Below are 23134 nucleotides of genomic sequence, written 5' to 3' on the forward strand. Positions count from 1 at the left end.
TGGTGTTTAAAAAAAAAAAAAAAAAAAAAAAAAAAATATGGTGATTTATTCCGATGACAAACTGAAAATCTTAATAAAAAAATCAGGTATGCTTAAAAGTACTTCTTGTTGATTCTTCTTGGGGAAACAAATTAATAACTAAAAATAATCATTTTAGAATGAATGGAATATTTTGTTTGCCTGAAATATGATGCTTCATTTTGTTTTCAAACTTTTTTATCCATTTATTTTAAAAATATCTAAATTTATAAATAAACATTCATTCAAAAACATTATTTTTAGTTAGAACATGTTGAAATATTTTAGCTTTTGCATTTAAAAAAAATTGACTGGAAATATTGGCAGTTTGATTTTTCAAACTGCTTCAGTTAACCTGAAATGGCTGTTCGCTTGTCTGAATGTCAAGAACCATTTATACATTTAACAGTAATTTTTTTTTCCCCCTCTGTCTTCTCTAGATTACTGATGTATTTTCATTCTCTAAGTAAGGAAGCTTCCCTGTTTGGGGTGACTTAAGGATTCTTTCAACTCCCTTTCAGAATTATTGCTTTTTATTATAACATGAGAATGTATGATCTCACTGCATGCAGAGACTGCATGGCAAAGGACTTGCAGAACAGTGAAGCGTGCTTTGTATGCACTGTATAGTGGAGCCAGGTTTAGACTACAGTTAGGTGTTCTGCAGTTTTTATATCTAACATAATAGCATTTTAATAAGTTTAAGATTTTTGTTAATAAGCATTCGCATTGGTTTCAGGATAAGATAAGATCATTGGTGCCCCAGATTCTTGGGAACATGTAACACACCACTGAGTTCTCTGACAAGTAATGCATCACCTGTAAAGCAAAACAAGTTGTGTTTGTTTGCCTTTTAAATGAGGGGTGTGTGAAATGAGCCATATTCATTTCAGATTCAGATCTGGCCCAAATCAGAGACAGTGATTTGATTTGCTGACTCGGATCACTGTCCCGATTCAATTCAGCCAAATCCGAATCTGAAGATTCAATGCTGATTCAGAGAATCAGCAATTCGGCCATAGACACAGCTTTAAATATTTTTTCTACATACCTTGAGGTACCAGGCATGGCTCATGAATACTGAAGTACTTCTGGTCCACTTCCAGGTTCACCACCGAGCACACCGGGCCCCCCACTCCGAACCCCCCCCAGCTCAGCGATCAGCTGTGGGGGGGACCCCAGGTGCCCTCCCAGACCCAGGAGGCACCAATCGCCAAGCTGGGGGGTGGAGGGGGGGCCCCAATGTGGTCCCTGGTGGACCTGGAAGTGGACCAGAAATGCTTCTGGTCTACTTTCAGGTCTGCTGCCAAGCACACTGGTGAGCCCCCCACACTCCTGTGGGATGCTCCATCCGCCCCAGTATCTCAGCATTCATGAGCCAACTGGTAGCTTGAGGTATATAGAAAAAAAACATTTAAAGCTGTGCCTATGTCCGAATCATCTAATCTTTCTGAACTCTCCGAATTGATTCGGAGGGTTCTGATTTGATTCGGCGAGATTAAAGGGTCTCCTGATTCAATTCCAATTTGGAGATTCGACCACCGAATCAGGCCAAATCAAATTGGTGACCGAAGCTTCGCACAGGCCTATTTTAAATGTCTTAGCATTATCTTAAAGCTATGCAGCTATTTCAAACTAACTCCACTACTTCTTTTCCCTGCCTCTCAAAGAGAAATAATTTCTTTCCACACCAGATATACTAACAAAATATTGGGTAATTACCCTCTGAGTCAGATCCTCAGGTTACATAGATCAGTGTAGTTTTATGTCTAGAGAGGAGTTTAGAAAGCAAAATTTCCGTGTGGGGGGAAATTCCAATATTTATTTTTTTCCCCTCTGAATTGGAATAAAAGCTGGAAGTGCAGTTTCCAGCAGAACAAACATTCCTAAAGCTTTGATTTCAGCTAATTGAATTGTTTCAATTAGTTTTGACTATTATATTAGAATAGTAAATAATATATATCAATAAAACCAACATGTAAAGTAGAGCTCACTGGAACATTCTTGATGAAATGCACCATTTCATGATAACCAGTTTCTAAAAGACATAGATTTCAGTAAAGTTTTTGGTAGGAATGTCATGGACTCTTTGATAATGGGGAAAGAAATAGAAGGAGAGGAAAACCTGACTACTTGCGGATCAGCCCTTTTCAGGGGAAGGTTTGCTTTGGGCCTCCCATGCACTGCGGCACAAAGTAGCGGCATAAATTTGTACCACTACTATTTGTGCTGGTCTTTAATCTTGAATTTTGAAAAGTACTAAAAAACAGTCTGCAGGGAAGTGAAATAGGAGGAGAGACCAGGAGTAACTGACAGACAGCAACACTGTCAAGGAAAGGATAGCTTAGTTAGTGGAACATCAAGATTATTAAAAGGGAGACAGGGTCACTAACACTTATAAAATGAAGAACACCAACAGGAATGATGTAGCCCGTGTCATGAAGTCAATTGACTCCCTCAGCACAGCGTAAAAAGAAATGCAACCATTGTTTCTCCAGACAATTAGTTTTACTCTTGTGTGGATCAAAAATCCAAGCAATAGTGTGACTGCACCACTTTACCCCCCTGGATCTGCTTTTATTGGACTCCACCCATTCCTATATGTAGCTGCTAGGGAAAAGAAGAAAAACAAGCAGCAGCTATTTTACAGCATCTCCATGATTCAGTTTTGTAAGCCCTTATCTAATTTGCTGACCATCACTACTTTTCAATGGTTTTGACATTCATCTGTCTTACTGTATATCAATCTTGTGGATTTTTATTAGTCTGCACTTTTCCAGCTTAATTTTGTTTTGGCGTAATATTATATTTCTAAGCATAGCTATATTTCTAATTTCTGTGGGTGTCTTTGTATATTTTGGCTGCTGTCATGAGGGATCATAAAACTTAGAATTTATAATCAAATTCAGACATTGGATGTTACCTTACCATCACTAAAATCAGCACAAGCCATGTATGCCTCAATTTCAGAAACTATCCATGAATATAACAACAGGGAACTATATCTATCTAGTTTTATAAAGAATACAATGTATAGGACAAAACATAACTTGAACATCATGTCCACCACAACTTTCTAAACAAAATGGGACTGATTCTCCATGTCTTCCATCTAATATAGGCATTTATAGCAGTAAAAGACAGATGTAAAATGCTACCATTCTGATTTAGACAAATGTAAATGACAGGCCACTGTGCAACATAAGAGGGAATAAATCCTAAAACATTTAAATGCTTTCTTCTTAGAGTATGAAAGAATCTTCTTACTTTTCTTCTCTCTATGTTAAATATCTCTAGTTTTCATTTATAGTGGGAGACTGCAAGACATCTTTTACATCACATGACACACAGAATTTTACTCTTACCTTTCCAGTTGACTTGGTTCCTTTCCAAATGCAGAAGTAGCAGATAGTCCAAGCAGCAAGGAGACACAATGCCAATTCCCAGCGAAGATTCCCAATATGTTCAATTCCATCTGATATGGCTAACACCCTGCGTCTTCAAAAAAATATGATAGTGAAATACTAGAATCTTAGCAAAACAAGTGTTGGACTAAAAGAGTAAAAGTAAGGGTGCTTATACAAGTTAAATTGTTTGCGTGTGCTCAGGAAAGTGCTCTATAGTCATGCTGTGACACACATGCATGGCTGCAGTATTTTTAAGTAGTCAATAGCATGGATAATTAACCCTCCTCAAATGAAGTATTAGATGTGGGTGCTCTGCTTTAGAGTGCCTACAGGAAACTGTGTTTCCTAGAGTTAATTTTCTGCATGTTGGGCTTCACACACTTTTGCACCCTGGCTGGGGGTATGCTGGGCTGGGCTAATGAGGCAAGAGGGCTCTGTTCCCCTGCCCTCCACCTCAGGTTGGGTAAGCCAGCAGCTCGGTGCCGCTCACTTCTCCTTCTCGGCTTTGCCAAACCTGAGCTTGAGGTGGGGGAGGGTAGAACAGAGCGCCCTCACCTCATGGGCCTGTCCTGGTTCTCTCCAGTTCCCCAGCTGGGATACCTGGCAGGGGGTGGGAGGAGGGCACAAGGTGTGGGGGCTCTGTTCTATTCCCCCCCAACTCCAGCCAGCTCCCTCTGTTTCCCCCTCCCCGTGCTGACAGCCCTGGATCTGGGAGAGTGGGGCAGCAAGGAGGCTGCTGGGGTGCCCCTACCTGCCGGCCAAGAGGGCCAGGGCATGCAGGCTTGATTCCCCCTGACCCAACAGACGAACATCTGTTGGGTTGAGGGGGTGGTGCTGTAACTCATGGTGCTTTATGTAAAGCACCATGAGTTAGAGCAGGGAAGTGAATGTCTGTCTGCCCCCAAAGTTTGCAGTGATACAACACAGCAATGGGAACTGCCTACTGGGAATGCACTATGATGAAAAAGAGAGGTTGAGAATCAGTAGTGAATTGTTCTTATTATTTCACATATATAGCTAGACTTGTGCAGATGGCAGGTTTTTGGTTCTGAGGGTGAAGCAAAACTATTTTAAAAAACTGATCTAAGCCAAATTGTTTAATTTTTTTTCAAGAAAAATGTTAGTTTTGTTTGATTTATCTCATTGGACCAGTATGAAACATCTGAACAGCAGGTTATTTATTTGTCCTTTTTAACATATTGATTTTTATGTATATGACAATTACAAAATTAAATTTCCAATTTAAAAACATTTAGACTTTTTCAAACTGAAATTTCTCTTTCGGAAAATGTTGTTATAAAGTGTTTGAACCCTTTTAAAAATGTCCTTGTTTTTATTGGCAAAAATTATTCCTAATATATCACTCAAATTCACTAATAGTTTCTGAATTATATGATTTCTTAAGGTGATAGTTTTTATTGGACCAGCTATGTAATTGGGACACAGTTTGACAAGCTTTCAAATGCAAGAATTTTTTTGCTAGGTCACCTTGCCTCTAAAATAATTTTTGGACCATCACAGCTGCAACTTCACTCATACACTAATAGTTTTGGTCCTCCTGAATTCAATTTTTTCATCAAATTTAAAAAAAAAATGGCACTGGGAAAAAAATGGCACTAGTCTCTAACTATCATACAACCTGGAGGTTTTTTCAATATTCAGCTGAGATCAGGGTTTCAATATACTGTAAATTGCATGATTACACAATTAGAGGGAATTTTTGCCCCCCTGCTCCATACTTAAAATTTCAATAGGCTAGGCATAAAAAGTGTTTGAAAAAAGCAGTAATGTTATGCCCATTTCATAGGGGAACTGAAGCACAAAAATCAAATGAGTTAAATTTGCATAGAAAGTGCAGTAAAATCTGTTATCTGGCATGAGTGGGGAATGGGTGGCGCCAGTTATCTAAAAATTCCAGTTATCAGGAATTTTACTTGCACACAGTCGGGTACTGTGCGCATCTACCCTCAGAAGTGGTGCAGCAGACAGGAAAATGGTGCAGCAGAAGGCAAAGTGGTGCAGCGCCATGTGTGTTCCGCCGCTTTCTGCAGCACAGCGGGAGGCAAAGCAGTGCAGCGTGGCTCTGAAATTCTGGTTAATAAGGTATTCTGGGTGGCGAAGTACTGGATAACAGCGATTTTAGTGTACATGCAAGGCATTTAAATTTGTGCCTTCTGAATCTCAGGACTGTGTTTTAATGAGAAGAACAATCTTCCTTATTTTAACATTGCTTTCCTAACTGAGCATAAAATAGCCCTGTTCTGCACTTTGATTTTAAGTTGCAAATAAACAATGAGTTTACAAATAAAGTAAATTCCCTGTCAGTTTTTTTTTGTTCTGCTATAAATAAAAGATGACACTATATTGTAGTGAAGAAGAATTTAGAAGTAGAAACAAGAATTACTTAAGACCCATCCATTTAATGAATTCCTTCAAAAGTTTTCAACTTCTTATTAAATTAACAGAGAATCTATAGGGAATATAAAGACTTTTCTTCAGGAAGCTAAATTTACTAAGCAGTGAAGGGCTAACTTTTAGTAAGTGTCTGGAGTCAGCAGTTGGTGTTTTAAAATGGCATTTTGTATTAATAACAGAGACACAGAAGCACTTAGTGAACTCTAAATTCCTTATAGCAAGTAATCAGCCATGTACCTAGATGGCAAATTATATATAGAATAATTATTCGCAACCATTTAGGTCTTTTTCTACCCTTAATTAAGTCTACATAAGTGCTAGAAACACAAACTGCATGGGTTTCTGCAATGTGATAATTGCTGTAGAGAACTGTGTTGACCTAATAGAGAAACAAGTTAATGCATATTTAGGTCAAAGCTGCTAAGTAGGGAAGGGTGGATATGTTGGTTCTCCAGGTTTTTCTACTTTTGCTCCTCTATGTATAGCCTTCATTTCTAGGCTTAAAACATCCCTCTTTTATTACAGAAAGCTTCCTTGGGAATCTGCATTCAATAATCTCTACAAACTCAGACATACAAGGCATGTACTAGGCTCTCTCTCAGAGGCATTACGAAGATTAGTTAAATAAGGTTTAAAAGTACTCTGATATCCTCTAATTAAAAATACTATATACAATGTACTATTCTGATTTTTTTTTTTCCATTATCACTCGCTGTGCTCTCTCAAACTATGCTATTTTGGAAACACTTCTGTAATGCAAAATATTATACAGTCTCTAATAAGATGATCACATACTACCATTTTCATGGGACATGTTGGATGCAGAAGGAAAAAGAACTGGGGATGGATGGACGAACAGTAATTCTGGCATTCCCTAGCTTTTGTGTAGTTGCCTGCAACTTATCAATTTTATACTATAATTATACTATCAAATTTACAATGTAAAATTGTTAGGTTGCAAGCAACTACACAGAAGCTAGGGAATGCCAGAATTACTGTTTGTCCATCCAACCTCAGTTTTTCTTCCTTCTGCATCCAACACAAATCCCATGAAACTGGTCATATGTGATCATCTGATTAGAAACTGTCATACAGCTTACATACAAGAGGAAACAATAAGATTGTACCGACAGATTAACACTTTGTTTCATTATAATTTTACTCCAAATATAATTCCCTACAGGATTTCTTAAGGGAAAAGGAGTAAAATCAAATTACAACTGCAACAGGTAACATACATTCTGTGTGAATACAGAACCTTCAGCATCACAGCACAGACGGCTGTAATTTAAGTTACAGGAATAACTGCATAAGGCGCTATCATGAAATGTCTGTTATGCAGTGGAGAGAGATTACTGACACCACATTTTGGATGCAGATGGGTGCTATAAGGAGTTTTATGCAACCTACTGTCTTTTCCAACCAGTGTTTTTGCCCCATGTCATGTCCCTCTGTAGGTAGAGAATAGAATGCTGGATCCAGGAGCTGGATCTGGTGCCATGATGGAGGAGAAAAAAAAGTCCTGCCTTGACTCTCACCAGCCTCTATTATACCACTAATCTTATAGCTGCTTTCACAACTTCAAGGTGATCCAAGTTCAGTTCTGCTGCTGCTTGTTATGGTGCTTTGGCCATGGTGAGGGCGTTTGTTTCATTATTTTGATAGACTGAGGTTTGCTACCATGTTCTCTAACATACCTCCATAGTTAGGGTCATTCTGTAAAGCATCTTCTGACACTAACTTCCTGGATGGCAGAAAAAGCCAGCCACGAAGGAATAACAGCAGGTAACAATAGGCCTCAATAAAAAATCCAAAAGACTTGTTGGTATTCTCAAAACCACAGAAAAATAGAAATGAAAAGAAGATGACTTTTATGACTGGTACATTTTTATCATTGAGAGGATACAATCAAATATGAAAACAGAGGAAATGTTTTGAAGTTATCAACATATTGGAAGTAAAAATTAGGTCATTGATCCATGACTATAAAAAAGGTTGATAGTACAAGAAAAAAAACAGTTTATAGTATGTGTTACAGGACATGCCTCTCATGGAGGCTGTGGCATGCCCTAGCAACCACTAATCTTGTCTCTCTCAGGGTACCATCCTGATACTGCCTGCCACATCTTGCTGGAAATTAAGTTTGGAAGGCTGCCCTCATAATACTGGAGTGCACTGTGAGGTTCTTCACTCCACCCAACTCATCAGTGGGTAGTCAGTGCAGCCCAGTCTCTTAGCTCTGATCCTGAAAAAGGCTTTCTGGCTGGTTCTAGGTACCAGTTCTATCTGCCTCTCTCTAGTCTCTCCCCATGGGAATGCGTGGTGCTCTCCCTACTCCCTTTAGCCACTCCTTGACTCAAAACTTGAAATAATAAATATGTGACTTATCTCTACATGAGACTATCCTTGCAGAGCTACTTCTCTCTCAAGAGCCAGGCCTATATACCCATTGACTCCTCCTTCTGGTTGCCTGACCCCCTCCCCATGCATACCCTCTCATACAATTTGTGAGGGCCCAGGTACTGCTAACTGTCTATCTTCAGGCTTACTACTCTGTAGCCTGCCTGCCTACCAGCCTGCAGGCTGCCCTCTGCACTTTTCACCAACCAGTTAGCCCTCTTGCTTTGCTGACAAGTAACAGGAGTTTGAGCCCCAGTTACAGTATGTATTTCCCAACTGAAGGACAGCTGTGAGATGTGCTGAACTACTTCCACCCTTGCATTCTAATCCACTTGGAAACATAAAGCATCATCTTACATATCACCACCCTGTTCTCTTTTGCTAGCCGAAGAGAGAAGGGAAACATGACTGGTTGCCCAAGCCATGACCAAAGATATGCTGCACTGTGAATAAATACACTAGAAGCTTGGAATAACTAGGCTGAAAGGGAGCTTAGCCTCACAGATCACAGGGGCTTGTGTGAGAGAGGGAGAGACAGGGAAAGAGTTCTAAAATCGCCATGGTTTGGATTACAGCTGCTGGGAAGTTTCCTCATGACAAAACTGCAACCTAAAATAGTGATGCAAAAGGGGGAAATGACTCTGAAGTGCATTTAACATATACATTTTCATGGAAAAGAGATGGACATTTGTGATACTAAACTATTTTAGTCATTTCCTCCATACAGAGCCCCTCAAGAAACATAATTGCCAGCAAAAAGGGTGGGCCAGCCCACTAGCAGAACTTCTGCTTCCCTAGGCTTGATGGGGAAATAACTGTAACACATCCAGCTAGTAACATCAAACATTCACCTAGAACAGACATTGACCTTTTACAGTCCCAGGTGAAAAGAGCTATACAGTGAACTAACGTGCTTAAGTGAACTAACGTGCTTAGGTTTAGAAATTTTCTCACTAAGGATCCTCATATATGCAATATGCAAAATACAATAAACAATATGCTTCCTTAAGCTACAGTACATGCTAAATCTCTCTGATATAACACATAATTGTAGGAGAGGAAAAGATTTTTTTTGTGATATCTTCTACTGAACCAACTGGATAGTTTGGAGAGTTGTTGGATAAGCTTGCCCTCCCACTGCCTGGCCCCCATACCTGCAGTAGTGGGGAAGGGTGAATTCAGATGATTCTCCAATAATTAGATTCTATATATGGAAAATTAGAACAAATTTATAAATTTTCAATGTATAGAATCAAATTCTTTAGAGGTCATCTTAAATTCATGGTCATCATGGATCCAGGTAAATACGACAGCAAATTAATTTAAAATTTTAATTTTGGGGAGAATGAAGCTATTCATGAATTTAGGTTCAATTCAACAAACTTATCCAGACAGATATACTGAAATATTTTAGTATTTTCTAACTTAAAAACTGACCTAACATTTCAAGGGAAGACTTAAAGGCTCAACAAAGTATCTTGGAACAGCCTGAAACATTTATCTTTCTTTCATTTCACTGAAGAAAAAAAATACATTATGGCTCAATCCAAGACAATTTTTTCTCTGATTTTTTGGCTTAGCAAATTGAACTGGAAAATCCATTGGTTGTCCGTCTAAACAGAGACACAACATAAAACAAAGTGGCCTGCTAAGCTGGCCTCTTTTCAGTCCATCTATAAAATCATTGCTAAAATCACTTCTCTTGCCCACAATTTTGACCTTCTTGCTCCTATTTTGGGTCAGTTAATTTATTCCCATTTCACTGTGGGTCAAAATTGAATGACTAGCTCTTACTTTCAGGATCCACCATAGACCAGAACTTCCTATACCCTCTCTTTTAAATTCTTTCCACCTACTTTGTTCTTCTGGTTACACCAACCTTGCCAAATCTTTTCATTATAAGTAGGTAACATGGGATGTAGGAGTGTGCACATTTTAGACAGTGAATACTATCATCTCTTTGGTCTCCTTTTTCACATATAACTCTTCACCTTCTTCTGTGCTGACCCTTATGCTCTGGATGAGTTGTATTTTTCTTTGTTTAGTTTTAAACTGTATAAAAGATAGGTCTATAGAAACACCTAAGGGGCACAGCTACATCATAGGTTAGTATTGCCCAATACAAGTACTATCCTACAGTGGAGTTCTTTAGTGTGCAGCAATGCATGTGTAGACACTGATGGGGCTGGCTGGGGCACAAGGATGCTAAAGTGCAGGGGCTGTCTGTTGGCTAGCTCCATGCTGTAGCACTCTTGTGCCTCAGCCACTCTCCGCAGCACACTAAGCAGAATTGGACCAGCTGTGCGCTAGTGGGTGGAACCCCTCTCACCAAGACCTCTGCCAGCTGGAGCTACTCTGACCCAGTTCAGTATGCTGCGGTCCTGGGCACACATTCAAATGCGGCGCCCAGGAGCAATGAACTCCAGCGCGATATGTGCTGAAGTTTACTGTTCCACACTAATGGCATAATTATCCAAGATGCAATTATAAATTTAACAAGATGCATTTCTAAAATCCTTGTGTTAAGCCTCACTCAAGCACTCTAAAAAAACCCAACACTTCTGTAATTTATGTGTTATCCTGGTAGCTGAGCTAACTTGTTTAAACTTAGCTTGCGTATCTTCAGCCTGCATAACAAACCAAATCCAAGTTACTCATGAGTATTGTCTTTTAGCAATGACCAGAATGCTTTAGCAATGCTTTATTTAATAATGTTTTTCAGTAATGAAAAGTTTGGTTTTCACTAAAAAGCTTGTAGATTGCGAGTAAAAAAAAGAAAAAAATGTCTTGAGTCTCAGGGATCCGAAAAGAACATGGACAGCTTCATTAGAAACCAAATTAAATACATCCAGAGGGACACAATGGTAGGAACACAGAGCTCAAAATTCAAAACAACCAATTACTAATCTAACCTATCAAAATGTTTTTTAAAAAGTCATCAGAGAGACTGATTAAATAGTCAGTCAGACTATACATTTCCTAAAAGCTTTCTTTTCAATAGTACATTCTGGTATGTATGGTAGAGGGCAAGAAATATTTTATGCTCTACAAATTGATCTAAAAATCTAGGTTCAAGCGTATACACCATCTTGGTTACAAACAAGGTATATTTTGTCCTTTCAAAAATGACACAACAATACACACTTACATTGATATCCAGATGATTTAATATATAAACATCATTGTAGGAGTAAAATAAGTGTACTGGTTGATGAGTTTTTAAATAAAGAAATGGAAAACAATGAAAACAAAACAGAGCTCTTACTTTTTTGTGAGGGGGAAATATACTTTTTAGATATGATATTGTCCACTTCTCTGTAGCTGATTTAATATGTGACCTAGAACTTTTCAAAATGTGGGATTTGTGTTTCATGTGAAATTTCAATAGTTCCAGGTTTTTTCCCTTAATTCATAGCAAAAACAAAAGTACTTAAAATTCCCCAGGAAATTAAATTCACCTGCAGCACTGTTTTGAAATGTTTTCATTTAAAAATTCATGTAGAAATGTCAAGTTTGTTTTGAATTTCAAAATTTGTCAACATTTTATTTTCTAGTTTTTGATATTTTAATATTATTTATATTATTTCTTGACATAATATTTTAAGTGTTTTGGTTTGTATTATTTCTAAAATAATGGAGGACTGCTGCTACCTGGACCTGACTAAAATATCTCATCTTTAAGTTTCAAATGTTCTCTTGTTCATTTTAATGAAATATTTTGACCCTTTGGATCAACAGAAGCATATACAAAAGGACTTGACATCTAATTTTTTTTTTTTCAAGACTCTCCCAAATTTCATAAAATGTTTATTTAGAAAACAGATCAACCAAGACACAGTCACTGACTTAATTTTGTTGTTTTTGCATGTGTATAGTCCTTTTTTTGGCAACCACACTCTGAAGAACAAAGATTGCTGACTGGAGCTATACAGACCAGGAGAATGTAGCATCCCTGCAACAGAAGTCTGATTTTGGGTTTATGACATTGGTTTAATGTTCCCATTTTTTCTTATGTTTGTGTTTATTCCAAACATAAAAAAATGTGGGTCTTAAAGTTATAAATTCTAGAAACAACCTTTGCAGAAGCAAGACATTGGCCACCATTGTCCCCCTGCTTTACCTGTGGCAAGTTAAGGTGTTACAGCTTGTGCTTGTATGCCAGGGTTAACTGTGTAGTTTTACCAGTAGGTTAGATGAGGATTTGTAGAGCATGGTTTGGATAGGGATGATTCTTCTTCATGCAGGGAGTTGGACTATGTGGCCTCCAGAGGTTCCTTCCAGCCCTATTGTTTTTTTTATCATTCTATGAAAAATGAAACTATTCTTTAATTCTGAAACAATTTTTACCATCATATTTTTAAAACAAATTATATTTACACTTATTCTGTATTTCTATGGCCAAGCTGTCATTTCCTGAAGGTTAATTTCTTTTTAGAAACAAAATCTCAGTCATGCAATGACTATAGCACTGAGATAAGGATCTTCAAAATAAGCGACTTGAGACACTCAACTTGACTATAAAGTGTGCTGTTACCTTGACTTCTGCCTGACTTCAGACTAACATGAGCTACTTACAAAACAAGCTACTTACCAATACCTTAAAAACTATGTTTTTTTTCCTAAGGATGAATGTTCAGCACTTCCTGAATATCCTCGGAAGCACCTCAATCACTCAATAAGTTTTAAAAACTTGGCCTGTCGCATTTGTGAAGAAATGAGGAACAAGGTAAAAAAGTATAGAACTGGTATGAGTAGCCTGTTCCTCTCTTCTTAAAAAAGATATGTTGCTGAACAATTCAAGCTACTACCAATTAAAATAGTATTAATTTCTTTCTGAGCACAGTGTCCCTTGTTTTGTCTTTCTTTTGTTTAAGCAAAACACATATTTTTCCCCTTAGGAAGCAACAAGCAGACTACATATAATTATGCCATAAACTACAACATAGACAAAGAATACATATGAGAAAAAAACAGAGAAAATCTTACATAGGAGCTAGTAGTGACAACTGATGTTGCCCCAGTTTCAGATCCTTAGCTGTCCCACTAAGAAAGTAAGCAACAGGAGCAGGGGCAGTTTTTGAAATAAGGAAACACTCAAGATTGGATATTATTCTTCTAGAACTTCAATTCAGTCTGGCTGCAACCTCAGTCTATATCTGCTTGTATTCTTTCTTCATTCAATTTATATCAACAGCCAAGAGGAAGGGTTTGTTTTTCTAAAACATTGGTTTGGGTCTTCATTACACCCAAGACAAAGAAACTAGTGAGGGGAGGAAAAGATAATTACAGCTCCTTGATCCTAGCTCCAATATAAATTAGAGCTGCATGGAACCTGGTATTGTTCTCTGGGAAATTACAAAGCCAGCAAATCTGCCTCCTTTTGCCTCCCCCCTTCTATCTGGACACACAACCCTCTGCAATTGCCTTCAATTCTTCTCTCTTACCCTTGTATTCTCTTACATGGTTCTAGAGCGAGAGAGAGTAAAATCATCTAACAGAGCTGGAGTAAGCTGTGATTTAGCTGGCTCTGCCAGCACTGTTAGGGGCAGATATCCCCACATAGGTGGGGCAGTTCTTCAACCAATGTAAACTCAGTGTGCCATGTAGGAAGATCTGGGTATTCATTTAGGCCAGGTACAGACTGCCACAGGGCGCTAAAGTGTCCTGCTCCTTTTAAGGGCTGGTACTTCTAGGGAGAGAGCCCTAGCAGTCAGTTGAGAGCCCCAGCTGCTGGTTACCAGGGCAGCCAGAATGAGTTAGGTGGCCCACACCTGCCAGTGGTCAGCTGACCAGAAGGGGCAGGGCCTGGCTCATATATAAACCCCAAGGGCTGAGGCCATGATGGCAGTTCCTTGCTAGCAGCCAGAGGGGAAGGAGTCTCTAGGGAGGAAGTGCCTAGTAATGCTGCAATTGCCTGGTATGCTACACCTAGGGCTCAGGGGGTCCATGAGCTCTGCAGGTACCCTTGCCTACTCAACATGTAGTGCTGGGGATGGAGTTTGATGCTTTTAAAGGGGCAAAGCATACCCTGGTCTTTTGCATTATGTTATAGCCTATGGGCTTATGTTTGTTTGCTGTTTATAACACTGGTGGTTTAGGTAAGGCTATTTGGTGAAGGAAGAGGCCTCATTAGGGGCCAACTGCAGTGTGGGGACCCTGGTGCCAGAGAGAGTGTGGCATCTGGGATGCACAGACCCAGGTGCCAGTGAGACATAGTGACAGGGCTGTGGAGAGCCCAGAGAGGACAAGGGGGGCCAATTACAGCAAGGCCTAGACAGGACAACATCGGTGAGACTTGGGGCATGGTAAAGAGGCGGTTGGAGCCACACATATAGCCCATAAGGCTGGAGTGTCCTGGGATATGTCTTGAAACAGAACCCACAAGGGGTCTGGGACTCATGGGGTTCAAGGAAAACCATCAGGACCATATCCAACAGGACATGAAAGCAGCCTCCCTATATTACAAATGCATCAAGATGTAGCAGGCAAGACTAGAAGGTGCCTATCTGGCCAAATTGGCACGGTCAAGGGGCCGTAGGGGTAACATGGCCATCCTTGAGGACCCCATCCTGTGACATAGACACTTACCGCACAATAAGTGTAGCACATAGAAAGTACTCTACAGCCATAACCAAACAGACAGTCAGGGCACATGGAGCACTGTAAAAATGGTGGATTCTTCTCTAAGGTGGCCCTGGATGGATGTGCTACCAGACTTCAATACTGAAGGTTAGAGCACTGTAATGAACATCCATACCAGATCCCTCAATTCAATTCCCCCTCACAATTCAAGTTGGGTCATGTTCTGTCAGTAACCCATGGGGCTTTGCGGCACCCCACTCACTCCCCTCCCCTCACAGGGAAGCACTCTAGATTTGTCCACAGCTTGTATGGCCAGCCCCAGTCCTGAGCTGTTCTGAAAAATTCAGTGAAGCCTCTGCCTCCTTCCACTAAGCATAGATCCATGGGCAAAAAGAAAATTACTTTTTTCTGAATTTCTCTTATTGAATATTGTCAGACTTGCAGTTGAGCAAGTGCTGAATGTGGGTCAGCTGCTATTTTGCCTCTGCTCACAGTTGACCTATCTTAGGAACTGATTCATCTGCACTGACTTCTGGCAATAGACTGGCTCCCTAATAAACATGATTTTATGTCAAAAACCTCATGTCCAACACTTGGCTATTTAACATGGTACAAAACAGCATCAAGATACATTTGGTGATGAAAATGTCCTCTAAATCAGCCTCTACCAAGGTATGTAATTGTTTTGTAACACTGTCAAATTGTATTGCACTTTTCAAACATAGACAGGAGCCCCAACCCCTAATACTATTAAAAAGTATACTTGAGCATGCCCAAATGTATATCAGCACACCTACACATACAAATATGTAGAATCACTACTTTTCAACTTGTCTGGGAAAACTGAACATATAAAATGTGGATTGCAAGAAGCATTTACACAGCCTGTGCTCAATACAGGATGCAGGACCAGAAATACGCAAGTCCAGCTCACGGACTAGAAGTCCCAGAAAACTTGGGTGCATTCAATAGCCCCTAAATAAGCAGATGGTGTTTCTTTATACTCACGTCTTAGTGCCAATTTCTAATAATTCTGGTCACTCCACTCCAGTAATGGTTTGGAACTATGTTTACTTGATAGAAATCTGTTCCAAACAGTCTAAGATTTGTTGTTTGGAGTCCCATAGGTACATAAGTAGAGCAGCTAGCTCTGGGAACTTTTTTTTTTGTCAAGTTCCCACATTGTTTGTGTGGGGGTTTTTTTTGTTTATTTGTTTGTTTTTTGTTTTTTTTTTGTTTTATTGTTTTACACTTGTCACTTACATGGCTATATGAATAAAAAATGCAATGATCATGCTAGCCTTAATGTAGACAATATGATCTTATGGCAGTGCTAATTAATTTACTGTGGTCTAATAGCATCACACCTGTACATGGTGATGCTTTACTCTGCAGTTAAGCGCACCTGTAGATGCAGCCAGTTTGTGTGTAAGGAGCAAATTTGCCTAGCCTTCTGCCCATTTTCAGACATGTACAGAATTCTTCTAAGAGAGGTATTTAGTTGTAATGCCCTGATGAAAACAGTTTCTTGTTCAAACCAAGTTTGTTTGCTCGAGATTTAGTTTTAGATCTGCACTCTGAACCAAAACTTCTCTGGATTTGATAGTGCATTCAAAAATCACTTTCACTTAGAGAAGGGATAAAGCCTCAAATAGGAAATTTTAATTTAGATGTGTAGGGGAGTGTTTGCACCTGGCATATGGTCTGAACCTGGCATATGGTTTTGGTTCCAACACTGCAATAGTTCTGCTTATGTCTGTTCTTGAAGAGTTACAGCTCTGGATCATGGGAAGTAATAAGAGGAGATAATTTCTCCTTATCTCCGTCTCTCATCTCCATTGTGATCTCCTCCCTTTTAAAATCTTATGCCTGCCCATACTGTATCTGCCACCATGAGTTATCCCAACTTTCTACCTTGCTCAGATTTATAAACTACATATCTAGATGTGTTTTGTTTATTTTTAATATCAAAATGAATTCATAATGATGCAAAATAACCATTTGATAGTGTGTTGCCTTGTGCCTTCTCACTTGAGGGATCTATGTGTATATTCAAATCTCCTCAAAATAGGGACTTTCTACAGTGCCAGTAAAGGATGGAAAAAGTAAAAGTGAGCAAAAGAAATTTTTAATAAAATTTAACAAGCACATTTGAGGTTAAAATCCATACCATGAAAGTAATATAAGATGGAGGACTTTAGTGTAATGGATTCTAAAAGTGTAAAGTATGGGGGATGAGTTGGGCCCTAAATATTTGTCATAACTTTTTTTTTTTGGAGGAAAGGCTCCTGCCATATGTTTCATTCTCATTCAATTCAGGTCGACTTCCCCTGTTCTTCCTCACTGATTAACTGCTTAGTAGATTATCAGCTAGCTAGCTGAGTGCATGGGGGGATGTAGTTGGAACCTCCAAGCTGGGGTGAACAGACTGAGATCCCTAGAACCTGCAGGATCACATGGGGTGTGGCCCTTTGAATTTAACAGCCCAGCCAGGGCATGTGGCATTGCCAGAATCCTAGGACATCTTCTGAAAGCTCCTGAACAAATTGAAATTCTGGAGCTGAGCTGAGCAGAGGAGCCCAGGTGACATGACAGCAAGGGCCACAAGCCTCTGATATGAGAGCAAGAGTGCTAAAAGAGTTGGCTGACATTTATAGCATGACCAATGGCAAGTATATCTGAGAACTTGTGGTGCTCGGGAGAGGTTCCTGAAGACTGGAAGAGGGCCAATGTGGTGCTGATCTTCCAGAAAGGAAGGAATAAAAATCCAGGGAACTACAGGCCAATCAGTTTGACCCTAAACCTTGGAAAGATCTTGTGGGGGGGAGCATAAAAAACCCCCATCAACAACAGGCTAACTGAAGGCAATAGTTTGACAGCGCCAACATGGCTTCGTTGAGGATTGGTCTTATCTAACCAACCTAACTTCCTTCTATGACCAGGTGACGTATCACCTGGTCAAAGGAGAAGAGGTTGATGTCATATATTTAGACTTCAAAAAAGCCTTTGACTTCGTTCCCTGATTTACCATGGGAGACTTGACAACCTTATGGCCCAATGGCTAGTGAACTGGCTCCATAGTCAGATCCAGAGAGTGACAGTCATGGTGAACAGTGATGTCCCCCAGGGCTCAGTACTCAGACCAGTACTCTTTAATATGTTAAAAATTATCTGGATTTGGATGTCAGAAGTGGACTAGCTGAGTTCACAGACTATATCAAATTATGGAAAGTACAGTCATGCTAGAGGATAGGCTGGTAGTTCAGGCTGACCTGGATAGGCTCACAAGGTGGGCAGATCAAAACCTGATGACACGTAACATGGAGAAATGCAAGGTGCTCCACCTCAGGAGAAAAAACCGACATTATAATTATAGGCTTGGCAAGGGTACACTTACTAGCACCATGATCAAAAGAGACTTGGGGGTCATGATTAACCACAAGATGAGCTTAAGCCACAAATGCGATGCCGTAACCAGCAAAGCAAATAAAACTCTGTCTTGCATCTACCAATGCATTTCAAGCAAGACCCAATAAGGCAACCTCATGTTTTACTTGGCCTTGGTGAGGCTGCAGTTGGAGTACTGCATCCCATTCTGGGCTCCACACTTTAGAAAGGATGTGGAGAAGCTTAAGAGAATCCATAGGAGAGTCATGTGCATGATTAGAGGTCAAGAGGAGAGGCTATGAGGCATGGGACTCTTCATCCTGGAGAAGCAAAGGCTCAGGGGTGATTTGGTGGCAGCCTGTAAGTATATAATGGGTGTGCATCAGGGACTGGGAGAACATCTGCTCACAAGGTCACCCCAATGGAAGACAAGGTCTAATGGTCTACACTGCTGGAAGACTATTTTAGACTGGACATAAGGAAAAGCTTCTTTATTGTCCAAGTCTCCAGAATCTGGAATAGACTCACCCCAGAAGTGGTACAAGCACCTACTCTGGATACCTTTACAAAATGCTTGGATGCTTATCTTGCTGTGGTGATCTGACTTCCTGGCCCTTGGGCAGAGGGCTGGACCCAATGATATTGCGAGGTCCCTTCCAGCCCTAATGTCTATGAATCTATGAGAACCACATGCTGGACACTGTACCTTCACACATCTGCTGCTGCTTCCATCCATCTATCCACCCTTCCTTCCAGTCTTCCATCCACCCCCTCTCAGCCAGACTCTCACACCCACCCGTGCACACCAAGATCCCATGGGCAGTCTTGTGGACCATGGATGAACCTGCCCCATCTATCACCAGCCAAACCTGGGCATGCCACTGACAGTTCAGGGAGATAAAGGATCCCATTGCCATCTGGGGTGAGAAATGCATCCAATGCTGGCTCCACATAGATCATTGAATCAGAGATATCTTCAAGCATATCATCAAGCAGATACAGGGACACAACAGAGGATGGTCATAATGTCTTCCCAAGAACGTGTTGATGAAGAGGCATCATAACCACATGATGGATGCTACAAAGCAATCTGTGGGCCATAGACAGGGCATGCCATTCTACAAAGACCTGCCCTACTTCCTCACCAAGAACAGGGCAGATGCATCCCCACCACACCCATGGGACCAGGGGTGTTCTGGAGAAGTCACCTGCAGGGACCCCACTGGAGAAGGAGGAGACCCAGGGAAGCCCCAGGACACCACTCTCCAAACACAGGGGAAATGCACCCCTGGGAGGAGAAGGCAGGGAAGGGAAAGGAAGGGGTAGTGGGGGGAGCCACAGCCACCACAGGCTACCCCCTGTAGTCATAGCCCTCTCTCAGGCTATTATTGCTGAGAAGCCCACCAAGGGGTTGGAGCTAGAGGATGGGCAAGAGGATTGCTGGGATGTAGGGGGAAAGTGCTTAGCAGGTAAAGGGTAAACAGCAGTTTTGGCAGAGAGCACCCCCAGGTCAGGGACAGGAGATACCACACAGCTATATCTGACAACCACCGCAGTTATGGTGCAGTAGGAATGAGGAAAAAAAATGTCCCTTTGTCAAAAAAACCCCCAGACTTCCCTCCCTCCCTTGTCAAAAAACCCTCAGACTTCCCTCCCTCCAGGAAAGGGACATGCGATGTCAGGAACCATTATCTCAGCCAGTTGGCTGCTAGGGTGACTCCTGGGTTCCTCACCTGGACAGACTAGCTAGTAGTCCAACAATATTTTTTCCCCTCCCCTCTGATCTGATCTTTGGGTGAAGTCCAGTGGGTCCCAGCTAATTATGATTCTTGTAGCACAGGCACTCAATGTATTGATCTTTCTGGGCAACCCCCAAACCCTCTCCTGCAATTTAAGCCCCATCCTGTCCCTGTACTGACCCTCCGCCCCCCACCCCAACTCCTGGAAGCTAAGCAACTCCTTTCCCTTGCCTGCAGGCTGCACATCTGTGCATGGAAGGTCAGATCACAGTGGCTGGCACAGTAGGTCTGGGATGGGCAGACAAACAACTGCAGAGCGTATGAAAGACATGTATACAAGGCACCAATGACATAAAGAAGAGATGTTGCAAGCTGTGGTCACAGCCTCTGTGCTCAGGCCAAAAACCATGGACTCCTGGCACCAGGGCTGTGAGAAGAACAAATGTAGATGTGTACAAGAGACATGGAAAAACCACCTGGGTTGCTGAGTCACATGACCAGGAGCACCAGATAGCCACCTGCTGTTTGGAGGATGCAGTGCAGTACAGCAGAGTTGAGAGACTCACAGCACCAGGATAGGGAGTTAATGTATGTGGTTCTGGATCACTACCAGTCACCCCATATGCCCTGGTCCCCCAAGTGGTTCCAGACCAGTCCTAAAGGGATGCAAGAGCACCCCTCACACACACCTCCACCTGCTGGGCTCAGTCTGTGGAGGCAGGCTTCATGCCTTAACCCACCAAATGGCTAATATGTTCTGTTTGTTTGGGCACCTTGGGCACTTGAGTAAAGCTTGAAAGTTAGAGCACTTCTGCCTTGTGCTTCTTGAATTCATGTACTCAGCATTCAAGGCTGGAAGTCAGATTGACTGGTACCATGTATAAACAGCAATGCAAACTGAAGTTGGCAACTTGGAATCACTGTGCCCTACACACGCAGAAAAAAAATCATGGATTCTTTGATGGACCGATTGTGAAAAACACCATCATTTATGTCTTATGCTAGACAAAGTTGGGCTCTGAATTTGCCATATGTAAAAAACATTTAAGTAGCTTAATTTTAGTTGTCCAAGTCATTTCAGTAGGACTGTCTGTGAGCAATATAAACAGGAGCTCACACACCCAAACATTCAGAACAGAGTAGAAACTGAAGTGTCTGTAGAGCTGTTTATAGCTTTGTCTACATTCAGTCTTCTTAACCTGTACAAACTCGTTAGCTTATGGAACATATTAAAACTTTGCAAGTAGTCCAGAGCATGGTTTGGCCAGCACTGTGTTAAAAAAAAAATCACCTTCCACTCTGATCAAATCAATCAGGCTAGAACTTTGCTTACAGGAGTAATGTTTAAACACAGCTATAGACAGCACTGATCACAATTACCAAAACCTCTGTATCCAAAGACAAAATCTATTACGGGAATATAAGGCATTGCCCACTTGAGAACTTTTTTGGCAGTAACTACAGCAAACTAACACAGACTATTTCAACTCATTTTGTTATTCCAATGCGGTCTCATGAAGCAGCAAGAAATGTTGGCAAATCAACAGTGTTCCCTCTAAGCTGCGCAGCATGTGCTGGCGCACAGACATGCCTAGCAGTGCAGCATGTATGTGGCTGTGCAAACCATGCAGCTTAGAGGGAATGCTGCAAATCACACACATGGATGGGTGATATAGTCAGGTTATGCAAGTCTCAATTTCCTATCTAAACTGTTTGCTATATTTCTCCACATATTTTCATTCCTTTAGTGTATAAAATTTTCTTAAAAGCAAGCAATCAATAAAAAATAAGATAATCATGAGAAAAGCCATGTTTTCATGAGTAATCTCATTGAGCAGTTCTGGTGAAACCCTTAATCAATTTACTGGAGCACAGTACAAAACTCTGTGGCAGATTCCCAACTGTTGAGTATCTGTGATACACAAATGACTTCCTTTAGCAGCTGGTTTTGACACCAGTAAAAGATTTCACTCTCAAAACACAAAACACTACTAATTAGTTATGATTTTAGTTCATTTCACATGGATTTAGATAAGATTTAATGGTGCTTTTAATCACATGTCAGATGATTATTCGGATCACAAGATATTTTTGTCTATTTGCAGTACAGAAATAATGGAACTAATAAAGGTAAACAGGGCTGGGCTGCAGGCATTTTGAGTCCTGGGGGACACTAGCTCAGAGCCTGAGGCCACTCTAGGCCTTTTGTATTTTCCTGGGCAGGCCGCAGGCCAGCTGCCCTAGCCTCCTAGTACCCTGGCACCACTGCCTGGCCCTGCTCTGCTGTGTGCCTGCCAGGCCTGTGCCATCTAAGCTTGAAGGCTGCTCCAAGCTGCTTCAGGCTCCAGCCAGGTCTGCCAGCCCCCAGGCCCAGCTGCAGGTAGCTTCTGACTGCTGTGACCAGCTCCACCTGAGATCACACGTACTACAGGGTACTGCCTCTGCCACATAGCTGCCAGTCCCACACTGGGTCCCTGCTCCAGGCAATGTTGTCCGCCTCGTCCGCAGCCATGCCCACACCTGTGCACACCACCTGGGGCCCTGTAACAGGGAATCTTAGCCCTGTTACTAGAAAACAGGCCCACCCCTGTAAGGCCCAAACCTTCTGGGCCCAGAGAACTGGTGTGGAAGGGGTTAATAGCTGGGCCGGGCCATCTAGTCAGTTGAGCAGAAGAGGAAGGACTATAAGAACCCAGGGTAGAATGGCAGTAGGGAGGCAGGCAGCTGAAGGGGAGGAAGTGCATCCCAAAGCTCCAGGGAGAAGCTGGGCATGCGGTCCAAAAGCTGGAAGCAGGAACCGTGGAAACCCAGCAAGACAACAGATGCCCCGTGAGCCAATGGATGCAATCTGAAACAAGAACACGGCGTAAAAGTAAGAAGACATCATCACTTGTGTTTTTATTATATTTTATTGAGGACAGTTATGGCACTTGGACAAGATTGTCCAAATTTCTTTTTTGATTATTGAACTCACAGCCCGCTGGTTGTGGGGCCAGCTCCCATTCCTCTGGGCCACGGAGTACCAGGTTTCATAAGGGAGCAGGAAAGGCTAGGGCCTCGGAGTCAAACCTTGTTCAATGGGTTTGGACGGGGAGGCCTAGCCAGAGAAAATAAGGGTCAAACCATAACAGGAGAGACCCCGAAATACCCAAAATAATAGGCAGTCTCCCACTCAAAAAAAAAAAA

At 41.3% G+C, this 23134-nt stretch overlaps 1 protein-coding gene across 1 annotated transcript in view; it reads right to left on the reverse strand.

Moving 5' to 3' along the window:
* The window catches only part of SLC6A11 (solute carrier family 6 member 11), a 420578-nt gene that overhangs the window by 299387 nt on the left and 98057 nt on the right, over positions 1-23134 (reverse strand). The window contains exon 5 of the mRNA XM_019505104.1: positions 3384-3516. Within this exon, the coding sequence (XP_019360649.1) occupies positions 3384-3516 (133 nt within the window). The remainder of the gene's footprint in view (positions 1-3383; positions 3517-23134) is intronic.

This window comes from Gavialis gangeticus, unplaced genomic scaffold (genome assembly GCF_001723915.1).
Source record: "Gavialis gangeticus isolate Ggan-Ray unplaced genomic scaffold, GavGan_comp1, whole genome shotgun sequence".
NCBI classification, from domain to species: domain Eukaryota; kingdom Metazoa; phylum Chordata; order Crocodylia; family Gavialidae; genus Gavialis; species Gavialis gangeticus.